Source organism: Phalacrocorax carbo, chromosome 6 (genome assembly GCF_963921805.1).
Source record: "Phalacrocorax carbo chromosome 6, bPhaCar2.1, whole genome shotgun sequence".
Taxonomy (NCBI): domain Eukaryota; kingdom Metazoa; phylum Chordata; class Aves; order Suliformes; family Phalacrocoracidae; genus Phalacrocorax; species Phalacrocorax carbo.
This window is the reverse complement of record NC_087518.1, coordinates 41,330,293-41,350,581: the sequence shown is the minus strand read 5'-3', so window position 1 is coordinate 41,350,581 and position 20,289 is coordinate 41,330,293. Positions and strand designations below refer to the sequence as shown.

At 43.0% G+C, this 20,289-nt stretch overlaps 1 protein-coding gene across 1 annotated transcript in view; it reads left to right on the top strand.

Moving 5' to 3' along the window:
• PDE4B (phosphodiesterase 4B) overlaps positions 1-20,289 on the top strand; it is a 192,491-nt gene that overhangs the window by 135,749 nt on the left and 36,453 nt on the right. Inside the window, exon 6 of the mRNA XM_064454875.1 lies at positions 1,419-1,468. Coding sequence (XP_064310945.1) covers positions 1,419-1,468 — 50 coding nt within the window. The remainder of the gene's footprint in view (positions 1-1,418; positions 1,469-20,289) is intronic.

Below are 20,289 nucleotides of genomic sequence, written 5' to 3'. Positions count from 1 at the left end.
TCAAGATTTGGCTTTTCAAAGGCTCAGCAGAGGCAGGTCAGGGCAGATTTTCAGAGAAGTCAGCATCCAGCATGTGTGCCCTGTGCTGAACCCTTCGAAGATTCTGGGTCCCACAGCTCCCTCCAGAAAAGCTGAGTCTTTGAAATCCCAGCTGGCAAGTGGCTGCTGCGCCCAGGGGAGCCTGCTGCTCAGGAGCAGGCTTTAGAGCCCCAGCAGCCCATGCACTGCCAGCAGATTGGGAGTCTGGGGCTGAGAGTTTGGAGCAGGGCTGTAGCTGCATTACTCTAACGCAGATCTTACCTGGTTAGCAAGGCCTTCCTGGAGCACTTCTGAAGAACCCCCTGGAGCTACAATTGCAGCAGAATTGAGCTGCTCACTTGCTTTGATTTTAGCTTCAAAGGAGAGCTGGCAAATAATGGATGTTTCAGTTCAGTGGCTGACTCAAAAAATTGGGGTTAGGAGGTTGGCTAAAAGAGAGTGTGGGGAAATCTGGCTTCAGTTAAAATGTATCAGAAACTTCTTAGGGAAGCAAAAGCCCAAAGTGTCGGTTTTGGTCAGCCTGAAATACCGCATTCAATCCAAAATGAAGGAACTTGATTTTGGTGTCAACTCTTTTTAACTTCTTTAAAAGAGAAGTCTCTTTTTCCCAAGTAAATTATGGTTTCAACTTGAAAAATTAACAGTTTTATTTGGCAAATCTCACAATGAAATATTTTGACGTGGAGAAATACTGCACCCTTTTTCCAGTCAGACCCTGTTTGCCTTACTTGAACGAATTTTTCAAATAGCTTTTGGTCCTTCTGAAATTCAGGCTTTTCTGATGAAATTGTTGCTCCTAGTCAAAAAACTTCCTTCAGCTGTTTCAGTTCTTATACTGAAACATGGCTGCAGCGTCTTCGTACTTGCTTCCTGGTGCAATTCAAACTGTTAACTGTAGCATTTAAAGCCGTACATTTCTCACCTTACCTACTGCACTGCCTTGCAGCCTGCATGCTGGTATAGCATTTGACATTACTTCAAGGTGTAGTCCAGACCTTGTAGGGAAAAGCTTTTCAGGAGAAGGCCTTGGTTCTGGGGGACCCACTGACCCTTTCAGCCACAGACACCAGCCCTTGCTGACTTCCAGGCATATTTTGAGCAGAAAGTTGCAAAGGCATTGTGGGATGATGGCACATCTTTCCTGGTATACCTTCTTTCCAGCATGTGTTTGTGCCTAGCCAGGGGGCATACATCTTTGGGTTTTCCTAACAGATCTATTGATATTGCTCATTAACTGCCAGATCATTTTAAAGTGTTTTCAGCTTCTTTATGAGTATGAAAAGAGACTTTTAACTGTGGGATTGGGCAGTTTGAACTGCCAGCAGGGTTTGAAATGATAAAATAATACCTATTTATAGAGTATTCTTTATCCCTCTTAGGAGATCTCCAGCATCAAGTCAGCCACCGGTCTCCAGAGTTAACCTGCAAGGTATGTGTGTGACTTTGATAATCACCTGCAAGGTCAAATACAGATGAAGGCTTATTGCACATCATTTTGTTAACAGCTGCTTCTCTGCCCCTTCCTCCTGGTACAATTCTGGGCTCACAGAGCCTCTTCTGAGTTACTTGTGCAAAACCAATACAAAAGAACCATCAGGACCAAAATATTGTTATTTTAATAGTTTGGGTTTGGGGTTTATCCTTGTATGTTAGCATAAAGGTCGAACATGATTTTGGTTTGATAGTCATGGCCACAGTGACTGCTATTCTTCTGAGTCCCTGTGCTGCACAGGCCTGGACAAGCCCTAGCCTACAAGCCTTGAACAGGCTCAGACACAGCTGTATTTTTTTTCATCCTGTTTATTTCAGTTTGTTTCCATGTGATCTGTGTAAAAAATTGCAATCTCAAAAACCTTTGTCAGGTGAGATTTCTTCTGCTTTTACTAGGCTGCCCTGGTACAGCATTTTTTTGTCTCGTTGTTTGCATGCAGTCTTTTGAAATCTACATTTAGCAATCGAACGAGAGCCGAAGTCAGTGAGTGTGGTTAATCGCATCTTCTTTCCTGTCTGCTCCTCCCCCACACATGGTATCAGTCACCTTGTCCTCACCCCTGTGTTGGGTCAGAGACCACAGCAAACAGAAGTAGGTTTGACTACAGTCATGGAGGAGAATAACACCGAGCAAAGCCGCTGGATGGAGGGCACCAGTCAGCACACTGTGTACAGCTTGCGTTAGGGCCCAGGCGAGCAAAGGACCACCGAGGGGGAGCAGTGTCTGCCTGGGTGCCAAAGCAAGGTGGGGTAGGCAGCAGTGTGAGCCCAGCAAGTGGAGGCAGGGAGCAGTCGTGGTGGGAGCAGGGGGCTGCTCAGGTAGGATGAAGCACTGAGGATGGGAAGCAGAGGCAACTTGCTCATGACAAGTTTGTTTTTACACCTGGATTTAGCCATGCAGTGCTGAGGGCTTGTGGGACCCCTCTCAAGAACACAGCTGGCCCTGCTTGCTCTAATTTAAAGGTTACTCCCACAGAGAAGGAGATAAGATTTGGAGGAGTGCCCATTTGTAGGGTTTACTCTCAGCCTTTCCAATAATTATGTGCTTAAAGAGACTAATAAAGCTTAATTTTTACAGTGTGTGAAACCTGGGTAAGTATAATTTCCTTTCATGCTGTGTATTATTTACTGTCTGGGGACATGTATAGTCCTGGAGACTTCCAGATTAGGTTTCTCAAAACTTGTTAATGGGACATGGAAACCTCTGATGCAGAAAGAAAATTGGACATCATGATCTTAAATGCCTTCTGCACTCCCTCTCTGTGAACAGTGTCGAGTCAGGGCTAGCAGGAATGCAACTCGTCACTTTATTTAAATGTCTGTTCTAGCAAGACTTTGATTTTGCAGCCTGTGTGAAAAAAAATCACGGAAACTTTCAGAAGCTTTCCATAGATCTGTTTATATAGGCCACAGGATCTAATAACGAGGAGAGAATTCCCTTCCAGGAATTTTTAGCTTAATTTTCTTAATACTTTCTGTGGAAACAATTGCTTTCAGCTCTTTAACACTTCGTGGATATTTTTCTACAGTATTGCCAACATGAGCCGTAGGGTATTTGTTACTTTTTAGCTAACCCAAGCTTCTAATGCTGGGAATACATGAAAATTTCAGCTTCCTTTTTGATTGAAGTGTCTGACACACATAATTGTAGATCAAGTTTTGTGTTACCCCGCAAAGCCCAAAAAGAGAAAGTAACTGAGAAGAATCCAACTTTTGGCATTTTTAACCTTGTGATCCTGACTCATGGTTTTTAATGTTTCAGTGCTAGCAATTATATGTGGGTAAGTGGATATATCTAAAATAAATTATACTAGCATCTTACCTGAGATGTGAAAAACTAAAATGTCCAGATGCAGAAATGAGCCATGCTGGATGCGTTTTCAGTATGCAGGTTTTTATTTGGTAACAAAAGGACTGTGGAAGAAAACTACAGCTCAGCAGCTTGTGGAATTTGTAAAAAGTAGGGAAGTATAGGCTGGATTTGAGGCGCCTCAAGTAAATGAGTCCTTAACCATGTAACTTAACTGACTTGAGGTGAAGTCTTCAAATGAAACAAAAAATGTAAGTTGTATCTTTACAACTTAAGTGAATTGTGACAGTTTGTAGGTAAGAATAAGAAATATTTATGAGATTGATAGGAAGTTGTGTAATTTCCTACATGAAAGAAGCCAGTGTTGACATTGTTAATGAAAAAGCCTGGGGTTCTTCAATTCAGTTTCAGATTATTTTTGTTGATTAATTTTACCAGCTCTCACAGGACCTAGTCTCTAGGCTGAAGCAACCCCTTCCTGGCCAGCCTAAGACATTGTATCTGCCTCACTGTCACACCCCTGGCTGAGGGCATCGGGAGTGAGCTTGCTGAGAAGGGACAGCAGCTCAGACATATTGAAGGAAGACTCTGAAAAACAGCCTAGTCGAGCTGCCACACTCACAAATAGCCAGGTAGTTGACAAGGCTTAGTGTCGTAGCTGAGAGAGGGGATGCGCTCTTCTCAGGTCAGGCCAGCATCCAGACACACACCTACTCACTTCTGTGATAGGTTGTGTACCCTCAGCTCATGTTCTCCCCATGCTCACTTGAAAATAGAGGTGTAGTGAGGAATGCCAGTGTTACTCTATCCTGCAGTTATTTATTTTCTTATTTTGTGCTATTGTAGCATGTAAGTCAGTACCACTCAGAATGTCTGACCTTATTTACTTGTCGCATTTGGTGTCCCCACTTTGCTGCCCAGAGTGTGCTCCAGGTTCCTGTAGAGCCCCGCTTGCTTCTCATGGAGGCTGTAGTCATTCTCTACAGAGGTTGCCTCAATCAGTTTAGCGATTGCCTTCCTTTACCTATTTACAGCCATTATTACATACTGTAATTCATTTCAGTATAGCAGAAAATAATGACGGCCATTTACTTTCTAAGGAAGTTTCCATTTAAATGCAGCAAGAACAAAGATCTTGAGGGGATTTTCCTTCCGTGTTTGCAGCTTTTTTCCCCTAGATGGCTTCTGATTTGGAAATTACAAAAGGAAGGAGAGATTTTCCTATCAGAACACTTCCAGTTAGGTGCCAACGGCTCCTGTGCCTGAAAGGATGCAGAGTGTTTTTCCTGAAAGTTTTGTAGAAGGAAACAGTAATGTTTGCATTGGGACTAGGCTGCTTTACATCCCTCTAGATAAAAGAATGTGTTTTGAAATGAAATGTGTTTATATTCTCTAGATTGGTTAGTCTACAAAGCTCGGAATTTTATTTTAGCTCTCCCATGTCACACATTGATTCATAGATTTACTACAATCAATTGACATCACTATGAGCACCTCGTATATGTCTGCTTTTATTTGTCATTAGTAGAGTGATTTATATCCTGTTATGAAAAGTACAGAACTCAGGGTTTAAAGCAAACTAGCGTACATTAATAAAATTACCCTGGAGGGAGACAAATTACATTCAGCATTTGCACTGGAAGTAATACATGCCAGCTGTTTACTCCAGCTAGAAAATTACAGGATTTGTCAGTTGTTTCAAACAGAGGAGCCAAATCTGTTGCTAGTGTACTCCCAAGGAGTTGCATCACCAAGGACCCAGGCCCATGGTGAAATGAATGAGCTATGTTGAAATGATGAAATTCTTTCTTTTTTGCTTTCATTTTCGTGAAAGCATGAAAAATTCTGGCTGGGTTTTTCATGGGACAAAGTACTTTTGAAGTTGATACTGATGTCACTGTAAATTTCAGAGCTTTCTTAACCTTATAACCAGAGCCATAAAAGGAAGAGGAATATGTATTGAACATCCTGTGTTTTGTCCTTAGTATCAGCTTAAGTAAATCTGGCAGACTTTTCCTGTTATTTTGTTATAGCTGCAGATCACAGGAACGAACAAAATTGCTTTTATTAATTAACTGAGAAACCATAACATGGAAATATGAAGCCGTAGCAAAAAGTACATAAATCCTTAATTAGCTCATGTACTTCACAGCTGGGAAGAATAGTGGGAATCCTTCAGACCATGAGGTTCCTAAGCAGTGTGTAGCATTACAGAGTGCATTTGCGCAGGGCCAGCATTATAAACGGGTGCTACCCAACTACCTTCCCTGGAGTTACAGAAACAATGATATAAACACATTGTTGCACAAGTACCTGTACTGTTTCTTTCTGCTATTCTCCTTTTTTTTTTTTTTTTTTAAGTACACCTCTGCCACAGTTCTTTTCATTGACCTTTGGGCTACCTTGGGCTCAGTGAAGTGCCTTCTCTTCTCGATTCGGCTCTCTCCTGCCTGGCATCAGTGAGAGGTCTTTAGATCCTACCCAGTTGATTCAGCTAATAAAATCTTTAACTAGGAACAAGTCTGGCTGTTCCTACTTAGTTTTGTTCCTTTCTCCTTTTTTACTTACTTCAATGGCCCTAATTCCTGCTGATTTAAATCATCTTTCACTGACTGCCACATTCAGTCTAAGCCTCTCATTCTTCCACCCATTTTGGTACAATCTTTTCTCCACCTGTTTTGCTTCCTTTGTATTTTTCCCAGGACTTTTTCATATTGTCCTAGCCTTTCTCTGAGCTCAGCACAGGATCAGTGCTGTTTGCTTAGATTCCCAATATCAAGGCCTCACTCTCACTGCATGACAATGGTCTTGTACCTAGTCTTCATGTTTGTCTGAACTAGCTAGGCTTTTCATGCCATCACCTGGCCTTTGCAGTGCATGAGTAAAAGCCTGTGCACTACCTGTGGGCACTGCCGTGAATGAACCCCACCCCATCGCAGAGGTTGTGGAGAAGGCGCTGTACTGGTTGTGATGCAACAGGGAGTGAGAAGCCTTTTCCAGATGAGGACGGGGACAGGGAAGAGGTGGCACGTTTCTGCCAAAAGATCGATACCTACATGGAGCATATTCTCCCATAGTGGTTCGTTTGATAGGTCGTTGCATTTAAATGTTACTGATGGCTGGCAGGAGCAAAGCACAGCGTTAGGGTCAAACAGCGTTGTGTGCTTCCTGGAGCTGTGAGACGTTTGCAGAAACTTTTCTGAAGAGCAGGCAACCAAGTGCCCCTTGGATACTTTCAACACTGAATAATTATAGTATGTCCTCACAATTAATTATATACCTAGCAATATAATATAGCTGATTTGCTTTGCAACACGAGGCTTGGGGGGGTGTAGTGCTTTGGGATATGTCACACACAGGCTTTTCAGGGCTCATGGGATTAAAGCTTTGTTAAAATTCCTCTCTGGGGATGGGAGTGAAAGACTGGTATTTTTCTTGCTTGTGCCTTAGCCTCTGCTTTCCTGTACATCTGCACGTTTGTCTGCACTTCTCACATGCCTTTACACGAACTCAGAACTTGTACTCTTTCATTTTTTATGTGGGTGTAAGATGTACACAGACTTGTGCACGAACGTTTGTATAAAGCATAAACAAAAGACTGGGTAATGCTGGTGCTTGTGCTAATGAGAGTCACAACTTTTCGTATGAGTTAACAAGCCCAGTGCATCAAAGTCAGTTCTTGGTTACAAATATCTAAATCCCAAGTAATTAGTGTGGAGCTAGTGCTCTTGCACCATACTTCCTCTGCTTGGCGTGCAGAGAGTAGCTCTGGGCATATACGAAATAGAGGATTCATTCTGAAAATCTGCTGTGAGTTTGGCTGAAGATCTGACCTTTTGATTTTGAGACAGATTGTACAAGTCAAATAGATGTGGTGGCTTAGGGTTTTAACAAGTGTGCAAGAGGAGCCACATACAACCAAATAGCTGACCTAAAAAGTAACTGATTGTGCACAGTAAATTCAGTGGTGCTGAAGACTTACCTATAAATATTATTACCTACAAATATTATTTGTAAAGGATGCAGTGCTATAATGATGCAGATTATTTAGAAACTAAGCAAAACTGTAAAAGAAATCAGATATCTGCTTAATGAGGTGACTGAGTAAAATTAAGTGAATTGACTCTTACTGCTTGAGAAATTAAAAGTGTGTTTCAAAGTGAACTTTAAAAGCCACCTGTGGAAAAAGCAAGCGTAGCTGACCAAGTTCCAGACCATGCTGGGTATGTCCAGAGGCCGTTTCTTGCTCTTTTTGGGGTAGTTCATTCCCGCAGGGAGTCCGTTTCGTGTGTTGCGCCTGCCTGCAAACACACACCCCCTGAAAGTTGGACTCATGCATCTTAGTAAGTATTTCAGTTATGCTATTGACGTCAATGCAGTCATTAAATAGATTGCCGGCCCTCCCATCAGTAAACCTGTGCCAAAGACCTAGAGGCAGACACATTTTAAAAGAAGAACATCAGGTTTTCTTTTAGCATTTGGAGAGAATAAGGGAAAAGTTTCTTCTGAAGTCACTATGCTTTGCAGTAAGGGAGGGTTTTTTCTCTTAATTTTCTAAGACTCATTTTCTGCAAAGATAATTGCTGCATTTTATTTAACACACTTTTGTTATGTTATTGTGCGCATAAACAACTCCAAATGAGACTAAAGAGTGATTTTTTGCGATTAGCTCCAGCTGAAAAATGACACTCATTTTAGGTCTCCCAGCTAGATTCATTTATGTATCAAGTAACAGAAGGTATTCAGGCAAACCTGTTTAGCCTTTGACTCCAGAAATTCTGCAGGGATTGATTTCATGACATCTATATAAGAAAATAGCCTTCATTTCTCCTCGGCAGGCTCTGAAGACATACAAGCTAATCATGACTCCATAGCAACGGATAAAAACTGTTTTCCCCTCCACCCCACCTGTGGATGTCACATGAAGATGCTACACGTGCTGCTGCCATCAGGAGCCTGTCACTCCCTGGGGCCCAGCTGCCATCTGTGGCCGTGGGGCGAGCGGCCCAAGATGCCAGCGGGACTCCCTGCCTGCATTCACACCATCCTGCTGTATTTCTGAGGCAGGCTGGGCTCTTCTGGGCTGGCCGAGACATCCATTCATTACCATGGCTGGGGAGATACCTACCTCCCGGAGCTGCCCAGTTGCTAAAGGTAGCTCCGGGTCGTGCAGTTCTCCTTGCCCAGTGTCAGGACTGGCTCTGGCCGTCAGACAGAGGCTCCAAAGGGACTGCGAGCTGAAAACCTAAGGATATATATAGATGGCATCCTCACCCAGGTGGAGGCAGTACCTTTCCTTTGCCAAGATAAGCAGGTATGTTGTAACGATCAGCAGCAGTGCGTTTTTGAAGAACAATTGAGGAGCCAAACCACTGGGTTTTTTTGTTGAGGTTGTCGTTTCACTGATGATACCACACTTGGCTATGTAGGATAAACCCATAAAACCAGTCACAGGTTATTAAAAGGAGTTCTCTCTGATGGGTGATTTCTTTCTGAATGATCCAGGCAACCGAGAGCCCAAGGTGGCAAAGAAGAGATCTTCCTAGTGGCATGCTCTCATTGTGTCCCCATATTCACTCTGCTCTTTAAGCACAGGTCAAGGCCTGGAAGCCCTATATTGCTTTACTCAGCTGTCATTCGTATTGGATTGCTTAAGGCCTCTGTGAAGACAATAAGTCTTTACCATTGCTAATATCAGAGTTGATAAAATCTGTGTTTCTTTTGTTTTCTGCATAGAATGATAATAGTTGCTGTGGGTAAGATTTTGACATTGCAGTCTTCAGTGTACTGAATCAGTTCCATATGAGTTTGAGAAATGTGTACTCGATCTGAGAAAAAAAAAAAACACAAACCAAAACAAAGAAAAGCACCCAAACCAAACTTCTGGCAGGCCAAGTTATTTTTTTTTTTTAGGTTGCGGGGCACAGTTTGTGCATGCCTTAGTGATGAATAGGGCTCTTCATTGTCCCACTGATTTGAGCCCCTTCAACTTCCATGTCATCAGCATTTTCCAGCCAGTGGGAGCTGAAATGGACTCCTGAAAGCACCCATCAGCTCATCCCCACAGCAGCTATATATAAGTTTCTCCTTCCTCCCCCAAGGTTGAGCTCACTGCTGCAGCATTGTGTCCCGGACACAGCTGGCCATGGGAGTGTGAGGGGCTGCATCTGAGTATCTGTGTGGAGACATTCCCAGGGTAATGCACCGCACAAATCCCAGAGCCATCAGCCTGTCCTTGGACAGTCCCAATGTTCAAAACTTTGTCCTCCTGCAGGATCTGATTCCAAGTGTAAGTTGCTTTCTTGTTGTGTTTTAAAAAGTAAGTACTTCTAACTTTGTGTTTTGATTGTCAGTGGCCAAATCGTTCGGTCCGTAGTTGGGCAGGAACTCCCGCTGACTGTTTCATATTTGTTAGTTGTGGAGGGAGCAGTGTTTGATTTTGGTTTGTAGAGCGTATACAGAGGGTAAAGGGCTGGCCTTGATGGACAGAATTTTAATTCACCCATTGTCCTCTGTAGGGTAAACATTTTGCCCACCAACATTAACTCTACAGTTATAGGATAACAAATATAAAGATTAGAACTTTAAGAGATTTTAAAATGAATGTATAATCCAGGTAGAATTAAAAGAGGGAGTAAAGGATTGCTAACACACTTTTCCCTCTATTCAGTTACAGAATTGCATCCATTCTGAGATATGGCTTAGACTCACCATTTCATAAACGGTGATACAGAACAATGAACGTATGGACTGTTTTCAATGTTCAAATCACCCAGAAATGCTCTGGGTTTATTATCAGTATCTTCATCTTCTGGTTGACTAAAAAAGATTTATATAGTTAAGCATGGTATGCTTATTAATGTAAGCATAATGTCATTGTGCAACCGGTAAAGAATGTTACGCTAATAGTTAATGAAACATTTTATTGTAATATTGTTTTCTTTGTAAGAAGTGTCTGTAAATGACAGCCTTAAGTATTGTATAATTGCAATACTTCTTGACAGAAAGAAAATAACTGTTAATTATTTATGGTTATTAATAAAATATGCCAGGTTCCCTAAGTTAATTCAGTTCACTGGAAAACTATGTATGCTTACAAAGATTTAAATTTTTTAAGCAGTAGACTTTAAAAAAGCTAAATACGTCAGTCCCTGTAGAATATATTTTCATGTCTAAAGGTATTATTGATTGACTTTGTTGTGCATTCAGGAACTTAATCATTTTAGGGATTCAGAATGTAAAAAAAAACCTGCAAACAAACAAACAAACAAACAAAAAACAACCCCAAAATCTAGCAGGGTGTTGATTTGACAATTAATGTCTTTTGATTTTGTATTCAGCGCTGTGCCTGTCAAAGGCCAGTGGCAAACAGACTTTCATCAACTGGAAGAGGAGTGGGATTTGACCCAAGGGTAGACATGGTGTTTTGTTGTTTACTAGGAGCCCTGACCAGTGGCCATTATTCAGTACTAAATACACAGTTAGATTTAATTTTAAAAGAGCTATGCTTTTTAATGTAGATATTCTAGTATAAATATCCTGCTGTCATAAATATACCTTTCCAAGAGGAAATTAAACATCTGTGCATATGAAAACTCCTCTACAACACCTCCACACTCTTAAAAAATTCTTCAACAGACATTTTTGCAGTGTGTGTAGAAGACTCCAGGTTCCAGGCATATAGAGCAAGGCTTTGGATCCAGCTTGGCAAGGCCCTTAGACCACAATCCAGCCACCCAATGTTTTTGTTTAAAATGGGTTGAATCTAGTTTGGCCTTTTGTGCTGCAAGCTTGTGTTTAGGGAGGTTTTACAACTTAGTACTTAATATCAAAATGATTCTAAAATGTCACATTTTACAAACAATGTATTTTTCTTTAAATACTGTGGATTAGGTTGACAAAAGCAGGACACCATTATAGCAATCATTGCGTTCTCTGAAAAAACAGCCTGCTATTCTGAGAAGAGGCAAAGCCAGCCTGTGTTCCTGCTCCCCTTCCCTCCCTCCCTGCCTCCTTCCCTCCCTCCCTGCCTCCTTCCCTCTCTGAGTTTTATAAGAAGTTGTGGCCCTGCTGTTACTGACTCGAGTGCAGGATATTTGGATCTGCACTGTGAGTGCTCGTGCTGGTCTGGGAAAGCCCAGGAGGACATGGTATAACCGTCTGCTCTGCGGGGACTGTCATCTGATGAGCTGAGCGCAGTATGGGGCCAATCCTGTTAGCAAAAATTCAGAGGGGTAAACATTCACAAGTTGGCGATGCATTAGCAAATGCAAATACAGTGTTTGTCAATAATAGATCTTGTTAGCATTTGACACTTGTGAAATGTTTTCCTCTCTTTCTTCCGAAAGACCCTTCTTGAAGAAGAGAAATCCAGATACAAGTTTCCAGTCTAACTAGAGTATTTTCTGTTTTAGCAGTAATATTTTATGGGACATGGTCCACATCCAGAGCCTAGTCAAACATGTATGCTGGGCCTTCATCTTAATTCAAGTTCTTTGGGCAGTGTATTTCCTGAAATTCCTGTTACTGAAATGTCACAAACTGTTTGCAGCTTCCTGGGTTTCAACTGTTGCACGAAGCTTTTAAATATTTCCATCCATTTACAGTGGGAACATACTACCCAGGTAAAAGCCAAATATCTGTTACTCACACTTTATAGATCAGGAACAAAAAAATGAAACACAAGAAGAGATGATGCTCACACCACATTTTTCAGCAGCAGCTGCTCGTTTTGAGCCTGCCTTTGTAACACATCCAAATGTGGTCAATTTAGCGTGCTGCTAGAATGTCTCTTATTGTAAATTGCCCTAAATGGAAAGTCTTGTGCAGCTTAAAATCAGGTGTTTTACAGAAATTGTATGAATTTCACTGAATTAATTACTTAATTCACAGAATTACTTACTTCACAGAATTAATTACTTCAGAGAATGACAATGCAGAGACCTTGGCCAAGGCTAACATGAGGTGCCTCTATTATGCTGCTAAATCAGAGAAATTCTGAAAGGTGCCACATACCATAAAATTTACTGCATAAAAAGTAACCACTGGAATAATCTGCAGGAGGCCAATGCATATTTGATCTTCAGTGGGCAACATTTCCATTTCCATGTCCATTTAATCTGATACTTTACCTGAGATTGTTAATAAGGGTGCCTTTAGTATAGCTGACATTTGGTTTCCTTGAACTTGGTTTGATGCGCTTAAATAAATCTATTTTGAGAGTCTTAGTTAAATGTATTTTGAAAGTGAAAGGCTGTTCTTACCTGTGCTGGCTGTAGCCATTTGACAAGTGCTTACACTTCCAAGCCTGCCTGTCATTGCTGGGTTGGAGTTCATCCTCCATCTGCCCCTTCAAGGCATCTCTCTGATTGCTTAGCTCTAGTGTAAACAGCCTGATTTGGGTCAGGACTGAGACCCCAGATTTGAGGAAGGTAGTCATACAGGACTCAGACCTCTGGGTTTAATCACCTTCTGGCTAAAACGATCCAGTTATAAGACAAAAACGTAAATAAATTACGATCTGGCATTCTGTATGGTCTATTTCTGATCATGGATAACCACGTAATGAATCTGAGGCTGTGTCCCTCGCAGTGTTGGGGAAAATATGGTCCTGTTCTGACCTGTGTCCCAAATACATGTTTTAAAAAGCTGGCGACCAGGGTGTGATGGCCTCAGTTTGAAGGTGACACAGAGGCACAGTGGAGATCACCACGTGAAAGGATTAATACGGAATAGTAAAAGCTGTCAAAACAAATGATGCTGGTTTGTAGGATACTGACATCTCCCTCTTCCTCCCCACCCTTTTACCCGTGGGACTTACTCTGTGATTTTAAACAGATTATTCTAAAGGGCTGTACGTGCAGTTTAGTAAACATACAGAACACTGAGTCACTGCTACAAACAGCTGAAATTGTTTGCTAGGGTAGATTAATACAGATTATTAGCACAGTGAATATTTTAGCTCTGTTGTCAGCTACTGCAGGTCTGAAGATTTTTAATTTTGTGACTTGAGGCTCACTCCGAATGTTCAGAGTTACAGTGTGTGGACATGCAAAAAGTGAATGCCTACGTCTCAGGGTGCCACCAGAGAGCTATCTGACGGACACATAGCTTGACGTGCAAAACGTTCTGCATTTTCAAAAGCTGGAAGATTGTGGATTAAGAAACAACTTTTTTAATTGCATGTGCTTTCAGATTGTTCAAGCTATTTCTGCTGATTCTGCTCCATGACCGACCCACGAGCTGCAGTGAGCAATACTCTGACTTCCCACAGTGTCGTTTGGTACAATTACAGATCAGTCGATAGGGCTTACTCAGAGTATCACTTGAAAACCAAATATGTCAAAACAGGTCATTTTTTGCAACCTGCTGCATACTTGAGTGGCTCTGCTCAATGCAGAGTAGCAATATCTCTGGGTTTCAGCTGTAGGATGACAGTCATATTCATTTATTTTGAGAGGCTAAATAAGGGCAGAAAGTTCAAATAAGTTAAATCGGTGAGGGTGACTTTATCACCCTTTGGGTATGTAAAATATCTATTGTAGGAAAACAGATTAAAATTCCAAACTAAATCAGTTTTTTAAGCTTCCATCCCAAAGGACAATGCTTTCAAGAAATTACATTTAGCCATGAAAAAAAAGCCCATTTAATTATATTTTATAATTAATATCATTTAAATGGCTGGCGTGGTGGCTCAAAACATAAGGGATGACTCTATGGCCAGTCTTTCCAAGGCCGAGAGCAAGGCATATGGACACTAAGGTTGATATGTGTCTTAAAGAATTCCTGTGAATTATGGTTGGGATGCTTCCAGGAGCTACATTCTTAATGTTGATATTGAAGACCTTAAGGAAATTAAATGGAGAGGAAATGGAGGACAATTCTGTGTTAAACTGTAACCTTTTCAGGAGCCCAGGAAACTGATTTAAACAGGCCTAACATTTTATCAATAGCCTGTTCTACATTGCTATAGTAACATGGGGAGCCCTTATTCTGACCATCATTTAAAATTTCTGCACAATCTTCCTCATGAAGAGCTAAGGATTGCTAATAAACTTTGTCTTTACATCTAATGCCAGTGGCCAAGTGGAACTTTTCAGGTAGATTGGCACTGTGCTTTGTACTTCCAGGATTCATTCCTGAGGTTCCTCTTCTATTTCCTACTCCAGTATTTGTTTCACCACAGTCAAAGAACTTTCACTCTTGACAGAATATTTAGACCATAAATTTTATTATCTCCAGGTTAACCTGATTCAAAAACTGACTTAATGGCTACACATGGGTATGTGGATGAGAGTAATATCTGAATTCTATGGCAGATCCAAATGCAGACCTTTTTGTTTGTGGTTTGCAAAACTCTTAGTGAAACAGAGTACAGTTAGTCCCTTAAACCTTTCATCTGTTTTGGCTTTTTTTTTTTTCCCTTTGTTGAATTAAAATCGTTGCTGTGGTCTGTCTAGATAGTTCCTTCCTTGTCTTAGGCCTGTTGTGAAAGTCAGCTCATGCAGCAGCAGGGGTGCAGGCACACGGTTTTGCACAGATACGTGCACAGAAAAACAGCTCAGGAGAGGCACTGCCTCTGGGCTCAGCTGTGGGCCGACTCAGGTGAGAGCCCTGGCTCCAATGCACATGTCGTCGGTGCATGGCACCAGGTAGCGAAGTGCAGAAGGCCTCGGACTGGCTGTGGATGAGCCAGCTCCAGAACCGGAAGCCGTCTCGCCACAACAGCACAGGATGGTGCCCCACCTAATTAAGCCTGATGAAAGGCAGGTCTAATTAGTTTAGGTGGAGTGCCTTGTTAGCACAACGATGTTGCTTCCAGGATCCAAGTTGGTTTCCCTGCACGTGTAAGCTTACCAGCCCTCTCCCAGCCAGCCCACATGTATCAAATGAAATAATACATTGCCCAGCACGGGTAAATCCTAAATGGGTAGCTAGGTAATCTCATAATCATATCCTGATTTTTTTGGAGTCTTTCTCACACTTATGCATTCACATGCAGACCATGTGCTCAGGAAGAAAACATTTCTACTCACACAATAAAATCTTCATCTTACTGCGATCCAGCCTTTCCTTGTTTAGAGAAAGAAAAACACATTCTGGGCACCCCATGATTTACAGAAAGTAGGAATTGGTATTTCAGCCCCCGTGCTCAGCTCTAGGTCTGGGCTGGAGGCTTCCTTCAGCAGCCCATTGAAACCGATGGTCATTTCCATCCCCAGCCTGCAGCTCTCTGGGCTGCTTTCGCTGCACTTTGAGGAGCGTGTTGAGTAAAGGTATGATAGGGATTCAGTTAATTTAAACATTTGTAATGACCTTGGTAATTGTGATCTGTCTTCAGAAATATGTTTGATGTATGTGTTTATTTCCTTACAAAACTTCATCTGAAAAATCATTTTCAGCATTGTCCTTGCAGCTTTCTGTTTTAAGTGCACCGTCAGTCTTTTGCACTTGTTTTGTTAGACCCTGTGTAGAAGAGGTACTTTCTTGCATTGTATTTTTCCTCCTGTCTTGTGATTAAGGCAGGAATCCTCCAGGAATCAAGCCTGGTCAGTAAAATGATAATGTGCCAAACCGTGTGTTTGCTCCCTGAGATAAAGTTGGAACTGAGCAATCTTTCCCGTTCGTTCGACAGGCCAAGATTAGATTCTGCCCCTCTTGCCATTTCTGCTTCTCCCTCTTGTGGACTGAGGAATTCCTACTATGCAGGCAAATCCCGTTCCCAGATTCCCCTGTGATATCACTGCTAAGTGACATCTGACAAGATGCTTCCTGCATTTTGTTACTTCCATTTGGCACCATAAAAGCACTGTCACTTACCCTTCTGATTTGTGGCAGCTACTCTGTATTGCTCGCTCTGTGTGGCTGCTGTGGGTGGGGACGGACACAGTAGAAACAGGGACTGCCTCGTGGTAAAGCACTCCATCCCACCCTATGATAAGATGGTATCTCCAGTCTAAATCCTTCTTCAGAACTTCTCCAGTTTTCCTCACTCGTTAGCATTTCAGATTAAACCTTTAGGCTTATCTTCAGATCAGAAATTACCTCTCTGGGAAGCTTCATAGGCTTCTCTTAGCCACCTTAAGGTGCTCTTGGTGTTTACACCTCATTTTTGCACCTCATTGTCATGCAAAAGGTGCAGTGTTAACTTAGCTTTGGGAATCTTGATCGTTAATCTTTATACTGTAGCATTTTTAAAGTTGAGGTTTACACAGCTGTTTTAGAGCGCATGCATATCTGACACACGTAAACACACAAAATAAATATGAGTACTTTTGTAGTTTAATTCACTTTTTGACTTTTTATTAGCTAGTCCTTTCCCAATGATTTCCAGTGCTTCATCTCAGCTGAAGAGAGACGCTAGTATTAGTTATTCTGTGGGAATGAAGATTCATGATGAGACATCTTCTACACTCTGCTGCAATGGCCACTGAAGCTCTGGTTCTTCTCTTTGTTAAATCCAGTTCTTTGCAAGGCAATACTTGAGTAGCATCCTCTCCCCATTTTCCTCATTCTTTTGCAGTCTGTTTTTAAGGAGTCTGTGGTGATATCACAGGCTCTTCCATCAGCGGTCCCTGAAAAACTACATCTGTACCCCCCAACTGACTCCTCCTTCAGTTCAGAGCTTCAGCTTCTGGTGCTCAGCCAAGCACTACACCAGGCTGAACTGCTGAGATTATCCCAGGTGGATGTCTCAGCCGTTGGTTGCCTCTTCCATATCATCATCCTGTCCTAGAAGGAGCGATGCTCTTGGTACTCTCAGTACCCTGCTGCCCAACGCAGGGGCCACTGGACTCTGACATTAGAGAACTAATTTTAATGATAAGTACTCCTTGAGGGCACCCACAGTTATTGCCACAAAGCCTGGCAAAACTGAGTGACTTCTTCAGCTCCCATGATAATAAACCACAATCATCCTACTCTAGACTAATTGGTAAGCAATTGCCTAGTTACTGCTAACAGTCAGTGGTCTGTTGAGTGAGTTGCCAGCCCGTGTAGGTCCTCCGTGACCTGATTCACATGACCTGGCTGATGATCCACCCCAACCAGACTGCACACCAGTACTGGTGGGTATAATCAGGACTTTTGCAGGTTTGTCCAGTTCTGACTTAACTGGCTTCATCAGGGCTTGGCTCTTGCTCCAGGCTGACTTCTTGGTATGAGTTTCCTTGAAATGTTTCATTTTTGCCTCAAAACAGTGGCTGATCCCCCATGACTGATCTCCTGCCACTCATCTTGGGATAGGTTGCAGGAATCAGGAAAGCAAGGCTGGCAGGGACAGGCCACCCAGCACCAGGGCTCTACAAAAACTCTTCTGTTTTGCTGCTCAGGGCTTCCATTTATTGCTTGGTCTCAAAGCTCTGTCATTGTCATAAGATCAATGTCACATAACTTCAGCCACCTAAAAATTATAGACCAATTAAGTAGAAGTAGTGGCTGGTTTTTGAAGAAAACGTATTGCAAATATGGGAGCAAACCATCCTGTTGTGCAGGAAGATCAGGAATTTCAGCAGAAGCCAACTTGGTCAAGCAAGGAGCTTCTCAGCAAGTCAAAGTACAAAAAGAAAGCAGGTGAAGAATGAAAAGGACTGGTAACAAGGGACGGATGTAAAAGCACTGTTTGTGAGGTTGAAGTTGGACAGACCAAAGGCTGATAGAGCTGTGGATAGTGAGAGGACTCCAATGTGGGTATGGAATAGGGGAAGAAAGTTCAGAAAAGGTGTTAATCTACGGGGGAAACAGCCTAGTGACGACTGGTACATGAAAGGCTGAAGTACTCAGTGCCTTTTGTGTCTCAGTTTTCACAGACAGAGCCTTGTGCCCAGGCCCTAGTGCCCACCAGCCTGCTTGGAAAGGAGACGGATGGAGAGCCATGAGGGAGCTGTGGGTTAGGGGCAACCTAGAGGAGGTGGATGTGTTGAAGTCTGTGGCATTAGACAGGGTTCAAGCTGAAAAAGCTGGATGATGTGACTGTAAGGTCACTGTGTGTCCTTCACAAAAAAATGTGGTGCTTGGGAAGGTCTGTGACAACAGGAAAAAGGTCCATCTTTGAGAAAGGTGAAAGGGACATGGGGAATTATGGACTAGTCAGACTCTTCTTGGTCACTGGAGATGTCACTGAGGGTGTCCACTGGAGACTGTTTCCAAACACACGAAGGACAAGAAAGTAAATCGGGAATGTTAGACACAGATTTGCCAAGGGCGAATTGTGCTTCAAAGTCCCAACCTCCTCTCCAAGGACTAGGGGGGTGGCCTGGCTGCTGTGGGTGGGTATACCCAGCTGCAGTGAGCACTTTGGCACTGTTTCCCACAGCATTTCCACGTGGAGGCTGAGGTGGTATTGGCTGGACAAACGGACTGTTGACAGGGCTGGATATTGCTGGACTACCAGGCTCTAAGGGTGGTGATGAAGGCTGCGTGTCCAGTTGGTGGCTGATGACAGGAAGGGTGTGGGGTGTCTGTCAGTGCCCTACAGCTACTTGAGCATCAGGCTGATGTTGTTGATTAGCTGGGGATAGTCCTGCTCCAAATGGGAGGCTGAAGCAGATGACCTCCAGGGGTCCCTTCCAGCCAGTTTCTGCAACTGTGCAGTAGAGAGGTGCCTTCTGCAGTTAATGGAGAAGGACAGGCACCTCCGGAGGGTGATTCAGCCCATCGCCTCAGTAATGCTGAGAATAGACCAGGATCACCCCTTGGAGGTCCCAGCCACTTTCCACTGCCTGTGTAGGGAGCTTAGGTGATTAACTTTTAGACAGCTAAAGATAGCTCAGATGAACACCCAGCCCCCCCAGTACCCCCTCCCCCTGCCCAGTGACATTTCTCCAGGCTAATATTACTGCTTATCGGTGTTGCTCAAATTACATTGCAGCTGGCTCAGTGATCAGGCAGCGAGTGCGTTGGCTGTTGACTCAGAAACATCGCTGCTACTATGGCAGTCGAGTGACTAGCAGACGTCTCCTGTGCTTCGCGTCGTGGCCGAGTCACCCTGTAGGCATTCCTCCCGTCACTGGAAACCTCTGCTTCAGTGGTTAAATGAGCTGTGTCTTCTTCCTTCTTGGGATGGCTGCAGCAAGGGGACGTGAAGCGGTTTGGGCTTGTGTCGTTGCCTACAGGCAGGAGGTTTTTCTTTCTCCCTTTCATATTGCTTTCTGCGGTCCCTGTGTCTTTGCTTGGTGAGGCATCTCCGCTTGCTCCCTGGAGTCCTCCAGTTTGAGCCTGGATGCGTCTCTGACGTTCTTGGCGGGTGCTCTTTTAATCACTGCCTTGGCGTCTTCAGCAATTTTGAAGCCGTTTTTCTAGGGGCTGAGTTTTCCCAGCAGCCTTTCTGAGCAGCTGAAATGGTGTGTCCCAGAAAGGACCTGTCTTTAATTAGTGAACTTATAATGCCAGACTCCTCAGTAGGGTAACAGAAGAGTTCATTTCTTCTGCTCCTTGTTGCTTTGAAAAAAACAAAACAACACAAAACAAAAAAAAATGCCCCCCCAAATCTTGGCCTTATTTTGCCTGAGGTTGTAGCGCATGTCAAATACTTTCATCAACAATTTCAGTATCAGAAGCATTATTCCTGGCAGCAGCATCTCACTCATTTCCTGGCATTTTTCGCAATTAGCAGTAGAAAGCTTTCACTTCACTTTTTTGTCTCTATCTTCCTCTATCATCTCTGAATACAGACTCCATTGTTTCTGCTGCTTTTGAGCCTGTGTTAAGATTTTGCCTGCATTCCCCCGCAGCTGGATCTCCTCCAGTTAATGCCGTCGTCTCTCTTTGCAGGGGTTTTGCTACTCTGGCCTCTCATACTACATCTCATGTATTAGCGCTGGGTAACAGAAAAGCCCACGTTTCTAAAATAGCTTTTTTCTAAAAGTGTTACTTTGAGACATGCTGCTCTCCGTTCATTTGCATGCAGTGCCCGTGCCCACGCCGCCTGCAGCCTGCCCGTCTCCAGCTTA